Source organism: Thalassophryne amazonica, unplaced genomic scaffold (genome assembly GCF_902500255.1).
Source record: "Thalassophryne amazonica unplaced genomic scaffold, fThaAma1.1, whole genome shotgun sequence".
In the NCBI taxonomy this organism is placed as follows: domain Eukaryota; kingdom Metazoa; phylum Chordata; class Actinopteri; order Batrachoidiformes; family Batrachoididae; genus Thalassophryne; species Thalassophryne amazonica.
In genome coordinates this window covers 356,970-384,116 of record NW_022986254.1, presented here as the reverse complement: position 1 = coordinate 384,116, position 27,147 = coordinate 356,970, and the positions used below count along the sequence as shown (strand labels likewise).

The 27,147-nt window shown below is 40.9% G+C and overlaps 1 protein-coding gene and 2 long non-coding RNA genes across 3 annotated transcripts; all 3 read left to right on the top strand.

Annotated features, from left to right (window-relative positions):
• The first annotated feature begins 2,009 nt into the window (after positions 1 to 2,009).
• LOC117505837 lies at positions 2,010 to 8,451 on the top strand. The gene is made up of 4 exons (XR_004559283.1): positions 2,010 to 2,096; positions 4,793 to 4,897; positions 6,865 to 6,994; positions 8,416 to 8,451. It is a non-coding gene; the product is annotated as an uncharacterized LOC117505837 (long non-coding RNA).
• Positions 8,452 to 9,077: 626 nt separating this feature from the next.
• Positions 9,078 to 13,528, top strand: LOC117505836. The gene is made up of 3 exons (XR_004559282.1): positions 9,078 to 9,167; positions 9,308 to 9,451; positions 13,499 to 13,528. It is a non-coding gene; the product is annotated as an uncharacterized LOC117505836 (long non-coding RNA).
• A 9-nt stretch (positions 13,529 to 13,537) lies between these two features.
• On the top strand, positions 13,538 to 26,748 carry LOC117505829 (telomerase protein component 1-like). Its single transcript, XM_034165367.1, has 5 exons — positions 13,538 to 13,600; positions 14,024 to 14,135; positions 17,234 to 17,316; positions 17,739 to 17,843; positions 26,207 to 26,748. The coding sequence occupies exons 1-5, from the start codon at positions 13,538 to 13,540 to the stop codon at positions 26,324 to 26,326; spliced, it is 483 nt and encodes a 160-aa protein (XP_034021258.1). The 3' UTR covers positions 26,327 to 26,748.
• Positions 26,749 to 27,147: the final 399 nt, after the last annotated feature.

The following is a 27,147-nucleotide window of genomic DNA, read 5'->3' as shown; positions in this document are numbered from 1 at the left end:
CTAATCTCTGTAATAAAATTTTATGGTCAACAGTATCAAAAGCAGCACTGAGGTCCAACAGAACAAGCACAGAGATGAGTCCACTGTCCGATGCCATAAGAAGATCATTTGTAACCTTCACCAATGCTGTTTCTGTACTATGATGAATTCTAAAACCTGACTGAAACTCTTCAAATAGACCATTCCTCTGCAGATGATCAGTTAGCTGTTTTACAACTACCCTTTCAAGAATTTTTGAGAGAAAAGGAAGGTTGGAGATTGGCCTATAATTAGCTAAGATAGCTGGGTCAAGTGATGGCTTTTTAAGTAATGGTTTAATTACTGCCACCTTAAAAGCCTGTGGTACATAGCCAACTAATAAAGATAGATTGATCATATTTAAGATCAAAGCATTAAATAATGGTAGGGCTTCCTTGAGCAGCCTGGTAGGAATGGGGTCTAATAGACATGTTGATGGTTTGGATGAAGTAACTAATGAAAATAACTCAGACAGGACAATCGGAGAGAAAGAGTCTAACCAAATACCGGCATCACTGAAAGCAGCCAAAGATAACGATACGTCTTTGGGATGGTTATGAGTAATTTTTTCTCTAATAGTTAAAATTTTGTTAGCAAAGAAAGTCATGAAGTCATTACTAGTTAAAGTTAATGGAATACTCAGCTCAATAGAGCTCTGACTCTTTGTCAGCCTGGCTACAGTGCTGAAAAGAAACCTGGGGTTGTTCTTATTTTCTTCAATTAGTGATGAGTAGAAAGATGTCCTAGCTTTACGGAGGGCTTTTTTATAGAGCAACAGACTCTTTTTCCAGGCTAAGTGAAGATCTTCTAAATTAGTGAGACGCCATTTCCTCTCCAACTTACAGGTTATCTGCTTTTAGCTACGAGTTTGTGAGTTATACCACGGAGTCAGGCACTTCTTATTTAAAGCTCTGTTTTTCAGAGGAGCTACAGCATCCAAAGTTGTCTTCAATGAGGATGTAAAACTATTGATGAGATACTCTCACATAAATGGGCTCATGGCTCCAGGCTGTGGGGCAGTGAGCTGGCACTGTGATTTTTCAGTGAGGCTGTCCTTCAGGCTGTGACATAACGGACAGACTGTGTGGACATTGCGATCGCGTGTCGTGATGTGCCCGTCTGGTCAATTGGTGCTGTGACATGCAGCTGGGCTGGGTTTTTATTTTCATCTCTCTTGTGGTGGTGTGGGTTTTAGATAAGACGGCGATTTCTAATACTTGAGAGCTCTAACAGGTTTGGTGGTAAAGTGTGTGTTTTGTAGCCACACAGTGAAGACAACACTCCACACAAGAACAGATTTCACACACGAACATTCCCAGGTCAGATGGGAAATCTTGCAAAATCTTGGAGGACACTGTGCTCATTGGGATCTTCAAAGCAGCTGAAATGTTTCTGTACCCTTCCCCAGATTTGTACCTCGAGACAGTCAGGTCTCTGAGGTGACTTCATGCTTGGTTTGTGCTCCAACTGTCAACTCTGGGACCTTATGTAGACAGGTGTGTGTCTTTCCAAATCATGTCCAATCAACTGAATTTACCCCAGGTGGACTCCAGTTAACCTGTAGAAACATCTCAAGGATGATCAGTGGAAACAGGAGGCACCTGAACTCAATTTTGAGCTTCATGGCAAAGGCTGTGAATACTTATGTACATGTGATTTATTGCTTTTTTTTCTTGTTTTTAAATAAATTTGCAAAAAAAAAAAAACCTTTTGAAAAAAGAAATTTCATCCATTCTGGAATAAGGCTGTAAAATAACAATGTGTAAAATGTGCAGCTCTGTGAATACTTTCTGGATTTGCTGTAGATAGTTTGGTCACTTAAACTCTTCTTCACAGAAAATATATTGAAATCATGCTGGAAAATGTTTACTTACTCTTCAGTCACACTTGAACATGCCAATTTTGTTTTTATTTTTTGGTCATATTAACTCTGTTGATGATGGTAACCATAACAACCTCTTTGTTTCAGGCCATGATAGTTTGGGACGTGAGTTCATCTCCTGCTGCTCCCGTCTAAAACCCTCCATCACGCTCACAGAGACTGGATCACCGGCTGTGTCTGGACTCCAGACTGTGTGGTGAGTCGTCTTTTACTGGGATTCATCCAGTGTCAAACTTCATAATATTACCAAAAACTGAAGCGAATATTTTGAATTTTTTTAACATGAGTTCTGGTGATTCCATGTTATATGTTGACATCTTGATTTTTGTTAATACTACAGACAATGGACATGTTTTATTCACACACACTGAATTTTCTGAAATATATCATGTTTTTAATTATTTTGGGAGATCCAGGGGTTTATATACTGAAAAATCACACATTCCTTATTATATTATTATATTATTATTAATGACTATTTATACACTGTATTCCCGGGAATCAAAGCACTAAACAAAGTAATAAAAGAAAAATATGGCAATAATAAAAAGTACAGTACATCAGTGCCCAGAAATCCCAAATTAAAGATCTGATAATACATAAGAAAGGTGTATAATTTATAACCTGGTGTAACATAAATATGAGTTTTTCTCTCTGCCAGAGACATTTTTTTTAACAGATGTGACTTGTACTCCTGAAATGTATATTTTAAGGCAGATTGGACAAGTTCTCAAATCTTTATTTTTTTCTTGTACCTATTGTTTGTACTTTGTTTTAAATTCTTTTCTCTTTTTTTTCCTTGACAATTAACAGTTTAACTCGCGACTAATTTCACCATAACGATAAAGAGCTCAGAGCAGCACCTCGGGTCAGGTCTGGGGTCATGTGCCACATCCACCACACCATGGAAACCGTCCTATGTCCTAGATGGCAACCACCCAAGCAGACAACTGGCTTATCTGCATATTTTGACAGTCACCATGCATATGCTGCAGCCAAATGAAACGTGGGCATATCCTGGACCTTTCCATCCACTGGGGTCCTGAACACTGAGGTACCCGCGTGCTGCATGATGTCCAGAGAAAAGCATCACATAGACAAATTCTCATAGCTGACGTTCCTCATCAGGGTCTCTAACTACCCGATAGTTTTGACTCAGTTGTTCCATCAGTGCTGAAGGATCTTACAAACAGATCTGGTACCACAGAGATCCAGTCAGTGCCGTAGGTCACAGGTTCACATTCACCTGGTGGATCTTTTATTTGCTGCATACAGTGGGGTAAAAAAGTATTTAGTCAGTCCCTGATTATGCAAGTTCTCCTACGTAGAAAGATGAGAGAGGTCTGTAATTTTCATCATAGCTACACTTCAACTATGAGAGACAAAATGAGAAAAAACAATCTAGGAAATCACATTGTAGGATTTTTAAAGAATTTATTTGTAAACTGTGGTGGAAAATAAGTATTTGGTCACCCACAAACAAAGATTTCTGGCTCTCACAGACCTGTAACTTCTTCTTTAAGAAGCTCTTCTGTCCTCCAAATGTTAGCTGTATTAATGGCATCTGTTGGAACTTGTAATCTGTATAAAAGACACCTGTCCACAGCCTCAAACAGTCAGACTCCAAGCTCAACCACAGCCAAGACCAAAGAGCTGTTGAAGGACACCAGGAAGAAAATTGTAGACCTGCACCAGGCTGGGGAGAGTGAATCTACAATAGTCAAGAAGGTTGGTGTGAATAAATCAACTGTGGGAGCAATTGTAAGAAAATGGAAGACATGCAAGACCATTGATAATCTCCATCGATCTGGGGCTCCATGCAAGATGTCATCCCGTGGGGTCAAAATGATCATGAGAACGGTGAACAAAAATCCCAGAACTACACAGAGGGACCTGATGAATGACCTGCAGAGAGCTGGGACCAAAGTAACAAAGGCTACACACTACGCAGAGAGGGACTCAAATCTTGCAGTGCCAGGCATGTCCCCCTGCTTAAGACAGTACATGTCCAGGCCCGTCTGAAGTTTGCCAGAGAGCATATGGATGATCCAGAAGAGGACTGGGAGAATATCATGTGGTCAGATGAAACCAAAATAGAACATTTTGGTAAAAACTCAATTTGTCATGTTTGGAGGAAGAAGAATACTGAGTTGCATTCCAAGAACACCATATCTACTGTGAAGCATGGGGGTGGAAACATCATGCTTTGGGGCTGTTTTTTCTGCAAAGGGGACAGGACGACTGATCTGTGTTAAGAAAATGAATGTGGCCATGTATCATGAGATTTTAAGCCAAAACCTCCTTCCATCAGTGAGAGCATTGAAGATGCAACGTGGCTGGGTCTTCCAGCATGACAATGATCCTAAACACACTGCTCAGGCAATGAAGGAGTGGCTCCATAAAAGCATTTCAAGGTCCTGGAGTGGCCAAGCCCATCTCCAGACCTCAACCCTATGGAAAATTTGTTGAGGGAGTTGAAAGTCCATGTTGCCCAGCGACAGCCCCAAAACATCACTGCTCTAGAGGAGATCTGCATGGAGGAATGGACCAAAATACCAGCTACAGTGTGTGCAAACCTGGTGAAGACTTACAGGAAACGTTTGACCTCTGTCGTTGCCAACAAAGATTATGTTACAAAATATTGAGTTGTCCACCATAATTTACAAAAAAATTCTTTGAAAATCCTACAATGTGATTTCCTGGATTTTTTTTCTCATTTTGTCTCTCATAGTTGAAGTGTACCTATGATGCAAATTACAGACCTCTCTCATCTTTCTAAGTAGGAGAACTTGCACAATCAGGGACTGACTAAATACTTTTTTACCCCACTGTAGATATGTAATTTTTTTCTTTTTAACCCCAGTCTGTTTTTGGCCCCGTTGTCTTTTCCAGCTGAGCTCCTCAAATGATGGCAGGATCTGTGTTTGGGACCTTCAGGCAGGCCAGAGTCTCCGAGAAATTTCCTGGAGGAGTCCTCTTACCTCCATCTGCTGTGTGGTGCGTAATTAGGACACTGAGCAGAGAAAATGCACAGGGTGTTCCTGAAAACATTGTTTTTCTAGGTTGTGTGGATTTATCTGCAATCCTGTCAGTAATTTATTTGTGTTGCAAGAACAGACGTTAAAGTGCTTCACAGAAAAGCTAAAATATAACTGAAATGGATGAATTACAAATAACATGCATAGTAACATGGGAATTTAAAAAACTCAATAAAATGAATTTACACAAAAACAAACTTAAACTAGTCGGCCTTTAGCTGCTTTTTAAGTGTTCACAGGAGAGAGTTCCCAGGTTTAGGAGCGACAGCCTCAGAGGTTTAATCACCTTTGGTTTGTTGCGTTGTTGTTGGAGCCACCAGCAGTTCCCGATCAGAGGACCACAGAGACCTGCTAGTGATGTCAAGCTGCAGCAAATCCCAAACACAAAACCCTCACCAAGTACATTTTCGAAGGTGATCACCTGGATGTTAAGCTGGATTCTGAATTTACCTGGGAGCCAGTGAAGCACGTAGACGTCAGGTGCAACCTCAGTTTAGCAGCAGCATTTTGGAAAACTTTTAAACAATCGAAACAAGTTTTGTTCAAGCAAGTGAAGTGGGAGTTACAAAAATAAAGATGAAACGAAAAAAAGCAGCTCCAGACAGGGGTTTACAGAAAACCCACTCACACTGACCAATATCTGCTCTTTGGCTCAAACCACCCCCTTGAACACAAGCTCGGGGTGATCAGGACGCTTCAACACAGAGCCCTACAGGTGCCCACAACTGCAGAGGGAAGGGCTAAAGAACAAAAACCTGTCCGGAAAGCCCTCACAGTATGTGGGTACCCACGATGGTCCCTGGATAAAGTGCAGAAGTCCCAGAGAACAAAGAGACCAGATAGACAGGAGACAGAGACAAGAAGAAGAGGAGTGTCTCTCCCTTATTTAGCAGGAGTAGGGGAAAAACTACAGAGGATCTTCAGACAGCACAAAATTGCAGTTTACTTTAAACCTGTCAACACCTTGAGACAGAAATTAGTTCACCCTAAGGACAGGATCCCTAGTTCACACAGAGCAATGTAGTATTCTATCAGATGTCAGGAAAACTGTAACAAACACTACATAGGTGAGACTAAGCAACCTTTACACAAAATTCTATACCAGCACCGCAGAGAGGGTGCCGGTGGACCTCAGTCTGCAGTTCATCTCCACCTTAAAGACACTAACCACACGTTTGAGGACAAGGAAGTTAAAATCTTAGCCAGAGAGAAGAAATGGTTTGAGAGGGGAGTGAAGGAAGCATTGTATATGAAACAGTTGAAACCCAGCCTTAACCGAGGAGGGGGTCTGAGACATACTTTGTCCCATGTTTACAATGGGGTACTCAGATCAAAGCAGTTTCAGTCTTTTGTTCATGGTAATGAGTCATTCATGTCATCAGAAGAAGCGTCAGTCCTATCGTTAGGAGGGACAGCTACCGTGTCATTAGGAGGGTGCTCACTAGAGCACAATAGGTGCTAATTAAAGCAGTTGTTTAATCACTAGCCAATAGCAGTCTGCGTCTCGGTAGGAGGTGTCTGGTTAGGTTTAAAACTCCAGCTTTTGTGGCTTCTGTTTGTTCTTCTCGACAAGGGTCAGACAGGAGTCAGACCACCAGAGCAAGAATTTTAGCTGAGGAAGCTTCTGCGATTTGAAGCGAAACATCCTTGCATCAAGCAACCCAGTCCAGTCGAAGATTCAAGCTTCTCTACTATGGAAACCACCTGGACAACTGAGAGCCTACACAGAAACAGTCCTATTGAAGAGGTTGAACAAAAACCACTGCAACCAAACACTCAAGCCAACAACATTCTGTGATCTACCGTACCAAAGTCGGCACTGACGTCCACCACCACTGAACGTTCTTCTGCTTCTCTGTGCATCAACATGTCATTGGAGACTCTTAGAAAGGGTTTTTACTTGGTTTCTGTTCTTGGTGTGTTCAGGGACAGTATGTGATTGCCGGCTGTGCAGAAGGGGCGCTTCATGTTTGGAGCTGGGAAACTAAAGTAGAAATCTGCCACATTCCTGCACACAAACAGCGTGTGCACCACTGCTCAGTTGTTCAAAATGCAGGTAAAGCTGCTATAAATAGTCATGGGCATCATGTAATTTCATTAGAATTTTGTGAAGATTAGTAAATCTGTACTTTTTTAAAGTGCATGCAGTAGCTAATCAGAGAAGGGATAATTCCATTTTGCTGGGAGCCACCATGGTGGCAATCTTGAACTTGTAAAAATAGTAGCTTAAAATGTGAGTTTTTCAGTATCCCAGCTTCTAGAATTTTAACACTTTTCAGGGCCAGGGAATCCAGTATTTAGTGGGATGATGAGACTGGCAGATGATGCACTGCTTCCTGGGCTTGTATCTCCACACTAAGTTCGCTGAGCCGGGTGTCTTGCTCATGCTGTTCTAGTCTTCTAGAACATTGTTATATTGTGTTCTGGCATCATTGTAAAGCACTTTGAGCATCTGCCAGATGCAGTCCTTCTACTTCTAGTACCTGCAGGTACAGGGTGGTCCAAAAAAATGTCAACATAAGAAGGGAAATCAGGCACATACCAGCTGACATGATTGGACGAGTCATCGAAAATTTCAACGTTCGTGTTGCTGCAGTTATTCGTCAAATAGGAGCCTGGATAGAACATATTATTAACTATGAAGGACAGACCACCAAAAATGATTCAATTTCTATCAGATTTGAAGGACATAATCTCCCATCATTCTGCTAATGTTTGGTGAAAGAATTTTCAAAATATCTCATCTGAGTAAAAATGAGTTCAAAAAGAAAATAGGGCGTTTTTTTTTTTTTGGACCACCTTGTACAAAGCAAAAAGAAAGACCACGTTAGCTACACGTGGATCTATTTTTGTGTGTGTGTGTGTGTGTGTGTGTTGTTTCAGCTAACCGTGTTTGAAGAGACTTAAAGATGAAAATTGTCAAAGGAAAACTATACAATCTCTTAAAAATGGACGGTTTATCTCATTGTCTGATTGGATACAACGTATGTACAGTTTAGTTTTCGTGTCCTGGAATCAGAATTCTAGTTACCCTGAAAGCCAGAGATATATAGATATTAAAAAAAATCCATCTTCACTGAAAATCCAGGATGGCTGCCCATAAATGTGTCCTTGCTCACATGTACATTAGTGTAATTAGCACCACTGAATTCATGGCCTTCAAATGTGTATTTAGTTTGTCTTCGGGATCAAGATACCCGCTCATCTGGAAGATGAGATATTGGGGAAACTTTTTTTTTAACAAATCCAAGATGGCCACCTCTGAGGCTTCTGTGAAATGGTATTTCTAATTTTATTTTTTGATATTGTATGCAGTGTTTCAAAGATCTATAGTTTTGCAAGCCTCCACAAAATTCCAATGAAAGCTAGTTCCTGAATATAGTGAATGTGAATAAAAAAGATCCCATTTCATCCATTCATCTCATTCTCTTTCACATCATATCACAACCTTTGTTTTATTCTGAATTTGCTTTCAAGGGGAGGCTGAAGTCGCAGCAGAGGAAATGACTGTTTCACCGCGTCTGACGACGGTACGGTGCAGCTTTGGAAACCTTTACAGGTCTGTTGTTCAGAATTAAAAATCTTTCTTGCCATTCTTCATGGTGAGAATGTTCTGTCATGCTTTCTTGTTTTTGTTTTTTTATGCACAGGTGGAGCATTTCAGCACCTTCCAGGGTCACAGTGGGGGAATTCATGCAGTCGTTCCTAAGGAAGGATTCCCAGAATTCCTCACAGTGTCTCAAGACTGCTCGCTGCGACGCTGGTTATGGAAAATGCGTATGAATTTTCTCTCACACTCAGAAATGATTTTACAATGATTTATTCTTAAAAAATACTCCCCTAGTTTGCTCATCCTTCAAATCTGCTCTGTCCTTCCTGTGCAGCAAGTCCTCCCTGCCTGAGGGGCGCTGTTTCAGCTTTGTGCTTCTCTCAGAGTGGCGATCTGGTTCTCGTTGGTTTTGACTCTGGTTTCCTGGAGTTGTGGCAGAACAACTCTGTGGTTGGTCAGAAGCAGGTGGGGGAAAAAATAATACATCACCCTTCACAAAGTGTTTGTGCTGAATGTGTGCATGCATTGATATAATGTGCTGTCTTTTTGTGTGTGTCAGGTTTCAGCCTTTCCCATCACAGCGATCTGCTTGTATGCCTGATTCTCAGTTTGCTGTCAGCTGCAGAAAACCATCCGTTGATGTTTGGAAGCTGGTGTGGAATCAACACGGCAGTGCAAAGTAAAAAAAAAAACAAAAAAAACAAAACAACAAAAAAACAACAACTCAGCTTTCAATCTGCTAACAAACTGAACAAAAACACGAGGTAAAGAGGAAGTGCATCTTTCAAGATTTGTCTCCATCCTGTTTGTGAATTTCAGCCTGGTGAAGGTGCTGACATATTCCGTGTCGGATGTAATGATCCACCTTATCTACTGCTCCATCCTGATTGGTGTGTCCCAAAGCTCCGTCATATATAATGTTGCGTACACGGAGGAAAACAAGTGGAACCAAATGATCCACACGTAAGACTTACCTGGATATCTCCTCACCCTCAACTGTAGCTATGTTTGTTTTTTACATTTGTATGTTTAAAGTTATGCTGAACAAGTGTATATTCAGGTCGTAGGGTTTTGGGGGGGCTTCAGACAGTTCCAGCTCCAGTTCCCTGTATCAATGTGCCTTTTCCCCCGACATGCTTGGCCAAACTCGACAAATCTGAGCACTTTGCCAATTTCACCTTTGGGAATTCAATTTCAGTTCAATTTTATTTTATTTGTATAGCGCTAGCGTAAAGCTGCGTCATGGTGCTTCACACAAGGTCTAACCTTACCAACCCCCCTGAGTAAGCACACAGGCAACAGTGGTGAGGAAAAACTCCCTCTGACGATAATGAGGAATAAACCTCAAGCAGACTAGACTCAGAGGGGTGACCCTCTGCTTGGGCCATTCTAACAGTTATAAGGTTTTTGCAGATTGTGCAAGAGTTTTTTTTTTTTTTTTTTTTACAAACAAAAGAAACAGAAGAGCAACAAAGCAGAGTCCATCTTGGGAGTCTAATGCTGCGTTTACACATAACGACGACAAGTCACGAATGCCACGAAGTACACATTCTTGGCCGCTGATCACGAATGTGATTATTTGGGGCAGAGGCGTCAGGTGTCCTCAGGAACTGCTGCAACCTGTTACCACATGTTACGGTTAATGGCACATGTTGCCGGAGAATTATCAGGAACCATTATGCACGGTCAAGAATAGTGTTCCGCGTTGTTACGTGCTATCGCGCACTATTGCGCATAACAGCGCATCGTTAAATTCTGTCACGTTGTGAACGAGGTGAATTGTCTCCACACACACACACCCACCCATATTCATCCAACCGAATTCAGATCGCTCCAGTTTTTCCAGAAGAACTTGTCAGTGTATGTGTAGTTGGACTCTGTGCCATGGAGTGGTGCAGAGAGGAGGAGGACAGAGCCAGATGTGTAGCTTCATGCGGCTCTCGTCTGGCACATTTTCCCAAACATCAGGCACATGCAGCAGGTGGAACACCTGCAGGAGCACGCTGAAGAGCACTGAAATTTGACTTTTAGCTGACTTGGTGTCAGCAATCAAACTGAATGTTGTGCAGCAGGGTTTAATTGTGCGCACGCTTCTTCCTCCGCCAGACTGGAGGAGGTGCAGAGATGTCAGGCTGCACGTGAGTCTCCTCTCGCTCCTCTGGTTCCAGAGGGTCAGACTTGTTCTCCCGTTCATCGGTTACAACAGCAGGTGGAACACCTGCAGCAGCGTCCTGAGGCGCTTCAGCAGGAACTGTGGAACGACATTTGGAGCCGAGTTTAATTGTGCGCACGTGACAGAAAACTGATTTGTCGTGGCGCGCAGTGAAATATGATGCCGCGTTACAAATCGTGTCAAAACTTGACAGGTTCCATGTCACTTCGTAATAACGCGTGACAGTTTGGGCTCCAAGAACCATCACAGGAACCACTACGAACGTTGTCACATTCTATTAAGGATCAATACTCATCAAGACGGATCAATATGCTCAGTTGCGACCTCCACGACGTGAGACGAAATGAGGATGGTGTGTGACATTCGTGGAAGATTTTTTAACAGGCAAAAACATGCTCCATGAATATCAAGAATATCACGCACCAACACACACTATTAAGAAACTTATTCAGATGCGTTAAGTCACATTAAGAATGTCAGGAATGTATCACGAATGACAGAAAAATGACATTCGTAACGCGTCTTGGTTATGTATAAACGCACCTTTAAGATAGATGTCCATGTCCAGCACCGATTGGCTGCAGAGCACAAATTCTGGTCAGTGGTGCAAGAGGTGTGGCATCCCAAAGTCAGTCCAGTGCCCTGAAGTGCAGGGTCAGGATCAGTCATTGGTGTTGTCAGTGCCTCGGACAAAGAGAAAAAGAGCAGAATTAATCTGATGGAAGTAACCGCACCTGAGGCATTTATTCACAAGCATTAAATCAAGGAGGCAGAGAGATTGCCAAGGTGATCACTCCTCTGTGAAGTCAAATCAGATCAATTTTATTTATATAGCGCCAAATCACAACAAACAGTTTCCCCAAGGCGCTTTATATTGTAAGGCAAGGCCATACAATAATACAGAAAAACCCCAACGGTCAAAACGACCCCCTATGAGCCAGCACTTGGTGACAGTGGGAAGGAAAAACTCCTTTTAACAGGAAGAAACCTCCAGCAGAACCATGCTCAGGGAGGGGCAGTCTTCTGCTGGGACTGGTTGCGGCTGAGGGGAGAGAACCAGGAAAAAGACATGCTGTGGAAGAGAGCAGAGATCAATCACTAATGATTAAATGCAGAGTGGTGCATACAGAGCAAAAAGAGAAAGAAACACTCAGTGCATCATGGGAACCCCCCAGCAGTCTGAGTCTATAGCAGCATAACTAAGGGATGGTTCAGGGTCACCTGATCCAGCCCTAACTATAAGCTTTAGCAAAAAGGAAAGTTTTAAGCTTAATCTTAAAAGTAGAGAGGGTGTCTGTCTCCCTGATCTGAATTGGGAGCTGGTTCCACAGGAGAGGAGCCTGAAAGCTGAAGGCTCTGCCTCCCATTCTACTCTTACAAACCCTAGGAACTACAAGTAAGCCTGCAGTCTGAGAGCGAAGAGCTCTGTTGGGGTGATATGGTACTATGAGGTCCCTAAGATAAGTCCCTGTCAGTGCTCTAGCTGCAGCATTTTGAATTAACTGAAGGCTTTTCAGGGAACTTTTAGGACAACCTGATAATAATGAATTACAATAGTCCAGCCTAGAGGAAATAAATGCATGAATTAGCTTTTCAGCATCACTCTGAGACAAGACCTTTCTGATTTTAGAGATATTGCGCAAATGCAAAAAAGCAGTCCTACATATTTGCTTAATATGCACATTGAAAGACATATCCTGATCAAAAATGACTCTAAGATTTCTCACAGTATTACTGGAGGTCAGGGTAATGCCATCCAGAGTAAGGATCTGGTTAGACACCATGTTTCTAAGATTTGTGGGGCCAAGTACAATAACTTCAGTTTTATCTGAATTTAAAGCAGGAAATTAGAAGTCATCCATGTCTTTGTCTGAAAGACATTCCTGCAGTTTAACTAATTGGTGTGTGTCCTCTGGCTTCATGGATAGATAAAGCTGGTATCATCGCATAACAATGAAAATTTAAGCAATGCTTTCTAATAACACTGCCTAAGGGAAGCATGTATAAAGTGAATAAAATTGGTCCTAGCACAGAACCTTGTGGAACTCCATAATTAACCTTAGTCTGTGAAGAAGAATCCCATTTACATGAACAAATTGTAATCTATTAGATAAATATGATTCAACCACTGCAAGCGCAGTGCCTTTAATACCTATGGCATGCTCTAATCTCTGTAATAAAATTTATGGGTCAATTTTATGGTCAACAGTATCAAAAGCAGCACTGAGGTCTAGGAGGTCCAGGCTGTGAACATGTTTATTGCTTTTATTAGTTTTCTAAAGTTGGACATTTTAACATGGGCTTTGACAGGAGCCTGCTCTCTTTTGGAGCCAGCATCAAGCAGCCGTTCCAGGAACTGGAACTTTTTTCCACCTTCCAGGTGCCTTCATTTCATGGCTGGAGGGTTTGGGGCCAGTTTGTGGCCCCTGGGAGCCCCACTGTCTCTGGGCGGGGATTGACTCAGTGCTGGTTCTGGGTCTGGGACTGGTTGTTTTGGTGGGGTACCATCCTGGGGTGGGGATCAACCTTCTGAGGTTATCTAGTCTCTCCTGAGTGCATTATCTGGTGTCGGAAAAATCTTTGATGATCAAATTGTGCTGAATCCGCTGCTTGTGGAGGAAATTGTGGATCACATGATCCAGGTCTGTTAATATCTACTTAGCGAGCTTTTGCACATCAGTTCGTCAGAACGTAGAACTGACGTGTCGTCAGCATTTCTTATTCAGAACATTCCTACCTTGTGTTTGCTTAATGTAGTTTTGTTCTATGTGTGAAAAAGTGGATTTTGGTTCTTGACCATGAAGACACCCTTTGTGGTTTTTATTTTTTTGTTGCAGTTGGAATGAAAACACACAAGTTCTGTGGCTTGCAACGTAATGACGAGGAAAAGCCTGTGGCTGGCAGGCGAGTCCGAATGCGAAGTGCATCTGGCCTTCATGGTGAGTCTGATGCTGTCGGCGTCTCTTCTCAGTACTGCAGTTCTCAGCTTAAAGACAGTCAGAGGAATATTAAAAATATTCAGGACGCGAAAAAGGAAATAATTGTCCCTGGAGAAGAGTCATAAACTGGTACTGACTGACAGTAGACTTCATCTTTTACAAAATTTACAAATAAAAGAAAAGTGACTTTTTTTCTTTTAATATGAACAAATACTCTTTTAGTAGTCTCCTGCAGTTTATAACTCAATTGTTTACCTGGAAGCCCAAGTAGAATTTCTTTTTAATTTAAATTAATTCAACATTTGCACTTTTATGGGAGTTTAACAAAATGTCACATTGTTATGAAAATTGTAGTGTGTGTAATCTTTGTCAAACCATTTGTGGTCTGATGTGTGAACTCTGGTCTGCCTGTCTGTCCTCTAGATCCCTATGGGTCCAAATGTCAACCTGTCTGGATCTTTCGGCACAGTTCACCTCAGCAGCAACGAGCCGCTGGAGAAGAGGAGCCTGTTGACGGCTGTATCTGTGGACGGAGGTGCGCCGCATAACAAGTTCTCCTTAGATGTTGTAATCACTGAGTACTGAATTTGAACCCTTTCATGCTGACGGATCAATACGTGACTGTGGTTCTGTGATGTGCGTGGTGCCGCAGTGGCAACTTCAGACCTGAAATACTCTGCAAAGAAGATTCAAGATATCAAATATAGCAAAAATTAGCATATTCCCACTAAATTGGACCATGTCCATATTTTAAGTGGTAATCCAACATAAAATCCATCTTTGCAAAATAACACCACCCTCAACTAACATTCCCTCCCTTAGTCCTAGTATTATTTATTTCCTTTATTCACAAACTTAAAAAAATTGTACAGCAAAATGGAATAAAACACAACAAAGAAACAAAAAATAAAAGCGCCAGACCTTCACCTTGTACACAGGTAGGGTTGCCAACCGTCCCTTGAAAAACGGAATCATCCCTTATTTGGAAATAAAAGTGTGCGTTCCGTATTGACCTGAAACGGGACGCAATTTGTCCTGTATTTCTGTGAGAATCAAAAAGTCTGTAAAATGTCAATGGAATTGACTGGCGCTTTATATGGAAACTTACGGTAAATTTGATCCCTGCCTCTCTCCTCTTCACCAATGAGCTGACAGACACGAGTTGACGATACAGAATCACTCTTATCTCATTGGTCGAGGGACATCTGCTTGCAAGAAGATCCCGGACGAGAATCATGAGCCGACGACGGTCGTCGGACGACCGTAGCAGCATGTCTGATACCGACACAGACACCGACACTGGTATTGCAGATACGCCTACGAACAGCAAAGTCTGTAACGTCGTTACTCCTCCTCGAAAAAACAAAACAAAAAAGAAGCAAAAATACATGGGCAAATGGGAAAAGGAAAATGGCTGGGTGGAAAAGGTGCGCGACAACAGCTATAAATATTGTAAGTATTGTTTACTTTTTCAGACTTTCACTCTTACATTGTTTTGGATTATATATATATTTTTTTGTTAATTTATACACTTTTATAACAATAACACGACAGAGAAAAATTTATTTTTAAAGACATATTTTTTTTATACTTTGAAGCAGGCCAGGATGCTCATATTGAAATTGTAAGTGAAAATTTATTTTGCACTAAAAATAAATTGCTAAATAATAATTTGTTTTCCGCATGTTCATATCATAACAGATGCATGTGTGCATCTACTTAAATTCAGGGTCAAGTCAATAGTCAAATGGTTAAAAATCGTTTCACACACACGCTGGGAAGGGTGAAGGCAATGATCAGTTGGCCGGTCCATGGAAATAGAGACTGGAATGGACGTCACGTGACTAGCGGCGTGGAGAGAGACCATGATCCTGTTAAACAGAAGCGATATGAGGAGAAAAAAAGGCAGCCAGTGCTTCACCATCAATTGCATGAACCACAAAAACTAATTCTCCAATACTAAAATTAACTGTACAAGAGCCTTAATGTAATTATGTAAAACAAATGTCTATTTTAAAGTCGTTATGCCGCAATTTAATGTCAATATACTGAGACTATAACTCAACGCCATAAGTTCTTTTCATTAAGCTGCGTTCACATGCGGAAACAAAAATGTTTAAATATATTTATGTCTATATATACGAGGTCTGTCCATAAAGTATCGTACCTTTTTATTTTTTTCAAAAACTATATGGATTTCATTCATATGTTTTTACGTCAGACATGCTTGAACCCTCGTGCGCATGCGTGAGTTTTTCCACGCCTGTCGATGACGTCATTCGCCTGTGAGCACGCCTTGTGGAAGGAGTGGTCCCGCCCCCTCGTCGGATTTTCATTGTCTGGAAATGGCGGAATGAAAAGGACTTTTTTTCCATCAGAATTTTTTCAGAAGCTGTTAGAGACTGGCACCTGGAAACCATTCGAAAAATGTATCTGGCTTTTTCAGTGAAAATTTTACGGGCTTCACAGAGAATAAGGACTTTAACTACAGGTTAAGGACCCCTTTAAAGGACGGTCGGTGCGCCGCGCTGCGAGCTGCGACAATGCGGCACAAACCACTGGATCATTTCTAAGCTGATGGCTCTGTGGATACGAGACCGTCGTGTGCTCTTTCTCTGGTTATCACAAGACCTGGACATCAGCCATTTTCCGGCAGATTTCACTTTTAACAAGAGATTTTGTCATGGAAAGCCGCGCGGAGGCTTCGTGCGTCACGACCGATTCGCTGATGAAGCGAGACAAAGGAACACCTCCGTTTCGGAGTGTTAGAGGACAAGTTGGGACATGTCCAGCTCTCCACAAGTTCTTTTATACTCACTCGACTGGTAAGCACTGAAAGCCGAGATAGACATGTCCCAGCTTGTCCTCTAAAAATACATTGTGGTTCAGAAAAGACTGGGGTGGAAAGCTTGACCTGACCCAACAAAAAAACTAACATTTTTTGGATTTTTTTTTTTTTTTAAATAAATGGTAATTAGACCTGAAAATGCACCAGAATGGATGGGAGATTTCAAAGTTTTCTGGGGGAGAACCTGCTAACTAGGGGCTTTGGTGTTTTGGCCCTTTCCAAAATATGGCTTAATTCAGGCCCTGCACAGCTCACAAGGGCACTGTGCATGATGTTCAACCCCAATTCCAATGAAGTTGGGACGTTGTGTAAAATGTAAATAAAACAGAATACAATGATTTGCAAATCCTCTTCAACCTATATTCAACTGAATACACCAGAAAGACAAGATATTTAATGTTCAAACTGGTAAACTTTATTGTTTTTGTGCAAATATTTGCTCATTTTGAAATGGATGCCTGCAACATGTTTCAAAAAAGCTGGGACAGTGGTATGTTTACCACTGTGTTACATCACTTTTCCTTCTAACAACACTCAATAACAACATTAGTGCTCACTTTGATCTCAGGGGAATCTCCAGCATGAACATAAAAATATTTGTTATACCAACCAGGGAAAATGGGATTAATGTGACGGGGTCATACATGGTGGATCCACGTCACGATGTCAGTCAGCCGTGGATGCTGGAATCATCCAACTTCCCCGTCCAAGGCATGGTAGACATGGTGCTGGATGACTGCATGACCAGATGGATTTCCTAATGTTTGTGTGTTGTGTATTCTTAGAGTTGGTGGTGTGTGGAGACATAAAGGGCAACATGTGGTTTATCCAGCCTCCTTACACGTCCTCATGGAGCAACAAAAAACCTGTAAGAGTTGATCGACTTGCCAACACAACAGAAATGTCTTTACCATTATCAGTGGGGTTCAGGTCTCACTGCAGGTCACTCTTAAGATGACTTAAAATGATTTTCACCAAATGCAATGAGACGACATGAAGGGACAGCATCTGGATTTTTCTCAACACTGCAACTTTGCAAATTAAAGAATTGTTTTACTGAAGATGCGTTAAAAAATTACTTAACTGTTATAATTTTACAATTTTGCAGATAATTTTGTGTATAATTATTTTATGAGAAAAGATATTAAAAGTAGTGAAGTGGACTTTTTTATGACAAATCTGGTTTTCAAAGCACAGTTCAGTAAAAGTTCCCTTCGACAACTTGTTTTTGTAGCAGGTTACTTTTTCTTTGAAGTGTTTTTGATGGTTCTGTCTGTGTTTTGTCCTCAGGCTCACAGCAGCAGGATCAGTGTGCTCAAGGTCACGGGTAGCACCATCATCTCCGCTTCCCACGATGGAACCGTGAAACTCTGGGACAGAAACACCAAGAAACAGGTCAACATCACATTCTTAAGGGCCCCTTCACACATAACACAAAGTTGGGCGAATGAGGCCCAAACCAGATGAAAAATGCTGAAAGAAAAAAAAAAGATTTGGCGAAGCTTGAAAAATTCCAGTCGCTGTTGGGTGAGATAGATACATGCTTGTGTGCACATGCATGAACATGGTGCGACCACGTGAGACCACGTGTTTGCATGCAAACATTCAGTGATTATACAAACGTTCACAAACATCATATGAACAGTTGCAGCAGAACATTAAATGAACATTTGTAGAATGTTCGAATGCGAACATTACCTGCCCTCATTCTTTGTTCATATGATGTTCGTGCAGTGTTCTTGCTCAATATATCTACAATTTTGTGATTTTCCTATTGAGAACTAACTTTACTTTATAAATGTCTTAAAATTCAACAGGTTTTATTTCAACAGTAACTTGCAATGTATTTATGGAATTCACATATAAAATCAACAATGCAGAAACTTTTGAAATCACTTACAGATTAAATGATGGAATTCATCTTTACAGAATTAAACATAATTGCTCACAAATTAAAAAAAGCACATAAAACATTTTCAACTTTACAAAAGATTTCTTATGTGGCATACCACTGACACTACTCCCAAAAAATGTTCAGACAAAATAAGAATAAATCTTCGAGAAATAGTAATGAAACCTAAAAAAAAAAAATTCATCTATTGATCTACAAACAACTACACATTTTAGGAGCAAAAATAAATTCAGCTTAAACATAAATCACCGCTTGAAACAAAATCTACAATCTTTTACACATCTACATACAATTAATAATACATTATCATATTTAAGAGCAAAACTGGACAGTTTTAAAACAAACGTTGCTCTCAATAAATTCCCTGAGAAAATTCCAATGAAAAAATATTGTAAGTTTTTACTCAGTTTGGCAGATACGACAATGCAACTAGCTGAACACACATTTTTAAAAGCGAAACTGAACAGTTTAACACAAACACATTACAATCATTAAATTTCCTGAGGAAATTCACATGACAAAACACTGTTTTTATCACATAGAAGTATGACAGTCAGATATGACAATGCAATTGAACACAATTTTTAAAGCAAAACTGAACAGTTTTAACACAAACATTACAAGAAAATTTCCTGAGGAAATTCATATGATAAAAAAAAATACAAAAATACAAAATTATTAATTTAAATTAATGTTTGATCCCCAGAGAAAAAGTTTCCCCTGAAGTAAAGTTAAATTTTATCAACAATATTCCATGTACAATGAAATTAAATGCTGCTGCTAATCTGCCCATAAGCTTTGATATTATAAAATATAAACACAATGCTAAAATACCCTCAGCCGTATGAGCATTGTCTTCTAAATAATTATATATATAGGGGTGGTGGCCAAGTGGTTAATGCGCTTGGTTTCAGTTCGGAAGGTTCTGGGTTCAAATCCCACCCCTGCCACCTGTGCCAAATCAACATGCAGATCCACCGTGGCGATCCCGAGTGCCTCACAGGACATGCTGGACTCCGAAAAATGATGCCCACCTCTTCAACCATCTGGAAGATTCAGACTGCTTTCGGTGGCTTTTCAGTCGTGTGACTATCTGAAAAATTGTGGAAGAGGTGGGCATGTCACATCATGTCCTGTGAGACTTCAACACAAAGGCGCTTTTGCTCCATCAGAAGCGGAACGAATTTCGCTGCAACTCTTTTCATGGCCAAATCTTCTGTCACAGTGGAATGTGCCGAAAGTGCTGATGTCCACCTCTTCCGCAATTTCTCGGACAGTCACACGACGGTCCCGCATCACCACAGCATTCACTTTGGAAATGATCCAGTCATTTCAGCATGTTGATGGCCGCCCGGAGCATGGCTCACTCTCCACCGGCATGAAAAAAAAAAAAATCACGTATGCGCATGAAGGTTCAAGGTTGGCTCATGCAAGCACATATGATTCAAATCCATCAGGTTTTTGAAAAAAATAAAAAGGTCGGATACTTTTCTAACAGACTGTATATACGAGGTCTATTAGAAAAGAAACTGACCTTGTTGGGAAAGTGTAAGTACACGGACCCACAACAGGGGGCGCAAATGAACGGACAATGGAATAGGTCAAATAACAACACTTTACTGTTGCGAACGTGCACAACAAACACAACAGATTACACAATAGATCAAAGGTCAAATTACAAGGTGTCGTGTGGGCAGGCTCAAAGATAGGAGACGCCTGTCCAAAGCAGAACCGGAACCACACGATTTCCTCCGCCACCAGACCCCGGGAATACTGGAGCCGCCAAGTCCCGAACTCCCAGGTGGCCACTGCCTCCGTGTGTCGGACCTGGTACTGCTGGCGAGGAACAAAAACACAATTAAACGTGGGTGCGTCTGCACCCAGCAATCTGCACGGCAGGGAAGCTACCTCCACCTCTCGTTGGAGAAAAAGTCTGTTATCGCTCACAAAAATCACAAAAAGGGCTTTCTATCAAGCAGTCAGGCTGAGGATATTACCTTTCAGGTAGAACGATATCTCGGCAAAGAGGTGGAGATGACGTCTTGCTGATATACCGATGCAGATCAGATGAGTGGTGACAGCTGTCACAGGTGATGAGTGTCAGCTGTCACCCCGGCTGCTCCTGTGAGGCGGCAGCGCCCTCTGGTGCCTGGAGCCCGCACTCCAGGCAGGGTGCCCTCTGGTGGTGGTGGGCCAGCAGTACCTCCTCTTCAGCGGCCCACACAACAGACCTTTTTATTTTTTCAAAAACTATATGGATTTGAATCACGTGCGATTACATCAGACAAGCTTGAACCCTCGTGTGCATGCGTGAGTTTTTTCACGCCTGTCGGTTGTGTCATTCGCCTGTGGGCAGGCTTTGAGTGAGCACTGGTCCACCCCTCCTGTCGGAATTCCTTTGTCTGAGAACTTCCTGAGAGACTGGCGATTTGCTTGATCAAAATTTTGTCAGAAACTGTAAGGCACATCCAAGTGGACACCATTCGAGAAATTCAGACGGTTTTCGGTGAAAATTTTAACAACTGATGAGAGATTACGGAGTGTTACTATCGCTTTAAGGACAGGCCATGGCGCTGGACGGCGCGCCGTGCCCCGAGCTGCTGTCATCAGCCTGTTTCGAGCTGAAAACGTCCAAATTTAAGCCTCTGTTGACCCAGGACGTCGTGAGAGAACAGAGAAGTTTCAGAAGAGGTCGGGATCAGCAGTTTATCCGGACATTCCACTGTTAAAGGAAATTTTGTAATGAAAGCCGTGCGGACGGATTCACGCGTCGGCACGCAGCCGCTCATCGCACGGCGCCACAGAAAAACACCTCCATGTTGATAACCATTCGTAAGATTCAGGCGGTTTTCGATGGCTTTCAGTCGAGTGAGTATCCGAGAAATTGTTTAACAGTTGGGCATGTTCAAACTTGTCCTGTGAGACTTCCAACGGAGGTGTTTTGCTGTGGCGCCGCGCTATGAGCGGCTGGGTGCCGACGTGCGAATCTGTCCGCACGTCTTTCATTACAAAATCTCCTTTAACAGTGGAATGTCCGGATAAACTGCTGATCCCGACCTCTTCTGAAACTTCTCTGCTCTCTCACGACGTCCTGTGTCAACAGAGGCTTAAATTTGGAAGTTTTCAGCTCGAAACAGGCTGACGACGGCGGCTCGGGGCACGGTGTGCCATCCGGCGCCGTGGGCTGTCCTTAAAGTGATAGTAACACTCCTTAATCTCTCATCAGCCGTTAAAATTTTCACCAAAAACCGTCTGAATTTCTTGAATGGTGTCCACTTGGATGTGCCTTACAGTTTCTGAAAAAATTTTGATCAAGCAAAGCGCCAGTCTCTCAGGACGTTCTCAGACAAAGGAATTCCGACGGGAGGGGTGGACCAGTGCTCACTCAAAGCCTGCCCACAGGCGAATGACGCAACCGACAGGCGTGAAAAAACTCATGCATGCGCACCAGGGTTCAAGCTTGTCTGACGCAATCACACGTGATTCAAATCCATATAGTTTTTGAAAAAAATAAGGTCGGATACTTTTCTAATAGACCTTGAATGCATATATATATATATTATACATATATATATATATATATATATGTGTGTGTGTCCTTTATTGTGTTATCTGTGTATCACTAATATATTCACCTCTGTATGTTTATATTGCTGTTGTAGGATAAGCTCAGTAACATTTTAATGGCATCTACAGGAGGACGTGTGTGTCCACATGCATGAGCTTCTGAGAAACGTGGAAGTTACCACGACTGCAGGATGTGTGTGCACACTGATGTCTGTGAGATGTCTTGTGTTATCAGGCTGTGAAAACAGCGTTTTCAGTTTTCTTCCGTACCTTTTACATAATATATGATAGACATGTTAGATTTACACAGAAATGCAGCTGTTTTGAAGCGGATTCTGCCATGTTGCATTTGGAGCCAGAGAGAGACCAGACATCAAGGCCTATGTACCCACTGCTATTTGTGTAAAGGGCCTTTCACACCGCATGCTTTGGAAGCATCAGAGGCGCCACAAATCGGTCTAAAAAAAGCATTATTTTCAATGAAACACGTAGCTTTTTACAGCCGTCAGAAGTGTTGCATCCAAAGCCAAGCTAAACTTTCTTTAAGAAACACTATAAGAAATCAAGAAAAAAAATTGTGGCAGTCAGTAACTGTTACTTTTTTAGACCAAGCAGAGGAAACAAAATATGGAATCACTCAATTCTGAGGAAAAAATTATGGAATCACCCTGTAAATTTTCATCCCCAAAACTAACACCTGCATCAAATCACATCTGCTCGTTGATATTGACCCTATGTGTCTTTTTGCAAGGAATGTTTTCACAGTTTTTGCTCTATGGCAAGATGCATTATCATCTTGAAAAATGATTTCATCATCCCCAAACATCCTTTCAATTGTCCAAAATATCAACGTAAACTTGTGCATTTATTGATGATGTAATGACAGCCATCTCCCCAGTGCCTTTACCTGACATGCAGCCCCATATCATCAATGACTGTGGAAATTTACATGTTCTCTTCAGGCAGTCATCTTTATAAATCCCATTGGAACGGCACCAAACAAAAGTTCCAGCATCATCACCTTGCCCAATGCAGTTTCGAGATTCATCACCGAATATGACTTTCATCCAGTCATCCACAGTCCACGATTGCTTTTCCTTAGCCCATTGTAACCTTGTTTTTTTCTGTTTAGGTGTTAATGATGGCTTTCGTTTAGCTTTTCTGTATGTAAATCCCATTTCCTTTAGGTGGTTTCTTACAGTTCGGTGACAGACGTTGACTCCAGTTTCCTCCCATTCGTTCCTCATTTGTTTTGTTGTGCATTTTTCCGATTTTTGAGACATATTGCTTTAAGTTTTCTGTCTTGATGCTTTGATGTCTTCCTTGGTCTACCAGTATGTTTGCCTTTAACAACCTTCCCTTGTTTGTATTTGGTCCAGAGTTTAGACACAGCTGACTGAACAACCAACATCTTTTGCAACATTGCGTGATGATTTACCCTCTTAAGAGTTTGATAATCCTCTCCTTTGTTTCAATTGACATCTCTCGTGTTGCAGCCATGATTCATGTCAATCCACTTGGTGCAACAGCTCTCCAAGGTGTGATCACTCCTTTTTAGATGCAGACTAACGAGCAGATCTGATTTGATGCAGGTGTTAGTTTTGGGAATGAAAATTTACAGGGTGATTCCATAATTTATTCCTCAGAATTGAGTGATTCCATATTTTTTTCCTCTGCTTGGTCTAAAAAAGTAACCGTTACTGACTGCCACAATCTTTTTTTCTTGATTTCTTAAAGCCAGAAAGTTGCCATTTGAAATGACTTTAGTTTTGTGTCATGTCTGTGATCTGCTTTTTTTCTACAAAATTAAACAACTGAATGAACATCCTCTGAGGCCGGTGATTCCATAATTTTTGCCAGGGGTTGTACAATTGAGACCTGGACAATTATAAGGTTTCCAATTCACCGAACCTGCATGTCCTTGGATGTGAGCATGGAAATATAGACCTGGAATGGATGTCACGTGACTAGTGACAGCGGCCATTAACAAATTCTCGAATACTAAAATGAACTGTACAAGAGCCTTAATGTAATTATGTAAAATAAATGTCTATTTTAAAGTTATGTCACAATTTAATATTGATATACTGAGACTAAAACTCAACACCATAAGTTCTTTTCATTAAGCTGCGTTCACATGCATACAGTTATGGAAACAAAAATGTTTAAATATATTTATGTCTATGTACTTGCAGTGTTTTTTTAATATGATATGTACATGGTGGTCACAGGCGGCATTTAAATTTTAACATTGTGGTTGGAGGGGATGGAGGAGGTACTTTTTACCCTGACTGAGGGTCAAAAGTCACATTCTGAATGGCTTTATATCTACTTGGAATAAAATGTTAGTAAAAATCATATATATGTTGTTGTCATTAAAACACCTTCAATAATATTACAGTGGAAAAAGCAGCAAGGTAAATGACCACAATGGCAAGGCATACTTCAGATTTATATTTTAATACATAAGGATTTTTATCCAGGCATGTATGGGTTCATTAGAGCTTTTAATCAGCTTGAATACAACTTACAAGGCCTCATTTATAAAAATCCATCACAAATTAATATGACAGGAAAAAAACATCACAGTAAATTAACAGAATGGCATATTTCCCCCCAAATTTCCACACTTTTTCTACCCAGGCATGTATGGATTCATTATAAAGAGCAATTAAAGGGCTTTAAAACAAGCCTACTTTTATTAAAATATGTTAACAAATAGTGACAATAGAGCAAGAAAAGCAGCACAGTTTGTCATAATTTCTACAAATTTCTGCATTTTACATAAGTTTTTTTTTTTCACCCTCACATGCATAGGTTCATTGGAAAGAGCTTTCAAAGGGATTTAAAACAAGCCTACATTTATTAAAATTCATTAAGAAATAGCAACAGTAGTGCAAAAAAAGCGGTCAGTTTATTATTGATGATCTGCACATCTCCACCCTTAATAATGGCGCCTTCCTGTCCTGAGTGACGCTAATAGATTGAGGCGCGCACGTCCATTCCAGGTCTCTTATTTCCATGGATGTGAAGTGCCCACACACCTTATTGACACCTTTAGGCTCCTGGCTTAATACCAGAATATATAAAACATGGACAAAATATGAATTAGGCCCGTGCCTCTCTGTGGCTAAAGTTAGCTCCATGCTAGTCAAAAATGTGTTGGTTTGGTTCCCATTAGTCCATGTCTGACATAATCAAGCTTCAAGCAGGTTCTGTCATTTCTGGCTAAAACGAGTTTGTGCTCACATCAGGTACAGTTACCTTAAAGTGTCTTTTGATAGTCACACCGTCGTGATGACCGTAGGAAGGCCCCGCCATTTGAAGCTAACTGCTACCTCATGGTAGCTTTGTGGTGGTTCTCTGTGATGAATCCCAGTCGGTGAGCCTGCAGCGTTAGTCTCCTATTCTGCTCAGTGGTCTCGTAATCATAGTATAGAGACTGAACAAGCGAATTAACTTGTGGAACACAAACTTTTATTTGCCAAGAGAGAACGGAGTTCAGTGCTATTACTCAGCTAAGTCTTCTTCTTCCCTGCAACTGCCAATCTGAGTGAAGCCAGTGTAACAAACACTGGGCGGATGTTGGTTATATTTCAAGCAATTTACAATCAAGTTCATGTTTAAACTGTAAAACACAGAGCCTTGATTACATTTGTTCATCAGGGTTTGATAAAAAAAAAAAGATGTATATATCTACTTTCAGTAAATGTCTATATTTACTGTCAATATGACAATAAAGTGTAATAAAAAAAAGTTTCTCCAGAACTGTAAATTGTAGAAGCTCTGAGTTATAAATGTTTTATTGGGGGAGTCAGAAGGTAAACCAACATGTTCGCTTTTTTTTTGGAACCGTTTTCTCAAGTGTGGGGCACCGCCCCCTGGAGGGTTGTAAAGACACTGCAGCTGGGCTGAGAAGTTATTGAACAATTAACATCCTTAATTTTTTTTTCCAGTTTTGTAATAAAGGTTAAAATCACCCAAAAATATTTATGTAGTAAAGTAATAAAACCAATATGATTTAAATTGTTCTTGATTTATCTGTCTTTTTTAATTTTTGTCTCATGTTGATTAAAAAGTGATTGGAGGTTGGGTTTTGCCTCAGAACATGTTTAGATTTCAAGAAGTGTGCTGCTGCATTCCTAAATTTGGGAATGATCGGATTAGAACGTGTCGTCTACTTAGACGGGAATCACACAAAAAGCGTTTTAAGTCTGAACTGTTCATCTCTCCAGACGTCTTCTTGACTTGTCTTTCCGTGTACCCTCCTTATTCGCAGGTGGGAATGTTCGTGTGTGGAAGTCCTGTCCTGGTTCTGGAGGTGAACCCACAGAAACCCAATGAGCTGGTCTGTGGGGATGAACAGGGAAAAGTCTATTTCCTCACCTGGCAGGAATGAATCGTCGCTTCTCTCAACACTGTTGCTCATGATTATTACATCATTTGAATCCCAAGTCGACCAAAAAACAGTTTGGAAATTTTCTTTCAATGTGCAATATTTCTGTTAAAGAAGTTGATTGATTTGGGTCAGGTGGTGTAAAATCAGAATGATTGATTACTCACATATGTACCTTTATTTTTGATGGAAATTGTGCAACTTATCAAGAAGATTAAAATTAATTTAAACTTGTTTAGCTCCTGTTTGAAAATTGTGCTGGATAACAATTAGGAAAGTGGGATACTGTAGGAAAGTCTGAATGGAAAAAGTTATGCTATTCAGCAATTTTATTTTTATTTTGAAATAAACATTCAAATGTATGTGTGTGTCCCCCCAAAACATGCTGATCCTTGAAATAAAGATCATAACAGGTGAAAGTGAAATGCTTTTTTTCTTTCTTTTTAAGGTGTGTTTTCTACATTTGAGTAAATCAGTTGATTGATTGATTTTTATTAAAGTGTCATGCACCACTGGTGCCCAGCCCGCATGGACTTATAAGACACTCCATATACAAAACAAGATAACCACATACATGTTACAAGTTGCGCAATTTAATTTCAAGATACAACTAGGTACAACTGTTAAATTTGAGATTTGTTAACTGACAAAGTGGTTTTAGTGGTGAAGCATCAATGAAGGACATGCAAACATTGGGGCCCCTTAACACACAACATGAAGTTGGGCAATAGAAGCAGAAACCATTCGAAAAAAGGCAAATAAAACTGAATTGGCAAACTACAAAAAATTCCAGCTGCTGTCGGGACGGACAGTCAGTCAGACAG

What these genes read in the sequence shown, in the direction of transcription:
- LOC117505829 (XM_034165367.1), top strand. Translation starts at nt 13,538, where the DNA reads ATGACGAGGAAAAGCCTGTGGCTGGCAGGCGAGTCCGAATGCGAAGTG. An exon ending in CATGGAGCAACAAAAAACCT is followed by an intron (nt 17,317 to 17,738) that starts GTAAGAGTTGAT and finishes TTTTGTCCTCAG; the next exon opens with GCTCACAGCAGCAGGATCAG. An exon ending in ACAGAAACACCAAGAAACAG is followed by an intron (nt 17,844 to 26,206) that starts GTCAACATCACA and finishes CCTTATTCGCAG; the next exon opens with GTGGGAATGTTCGTGTGTGG.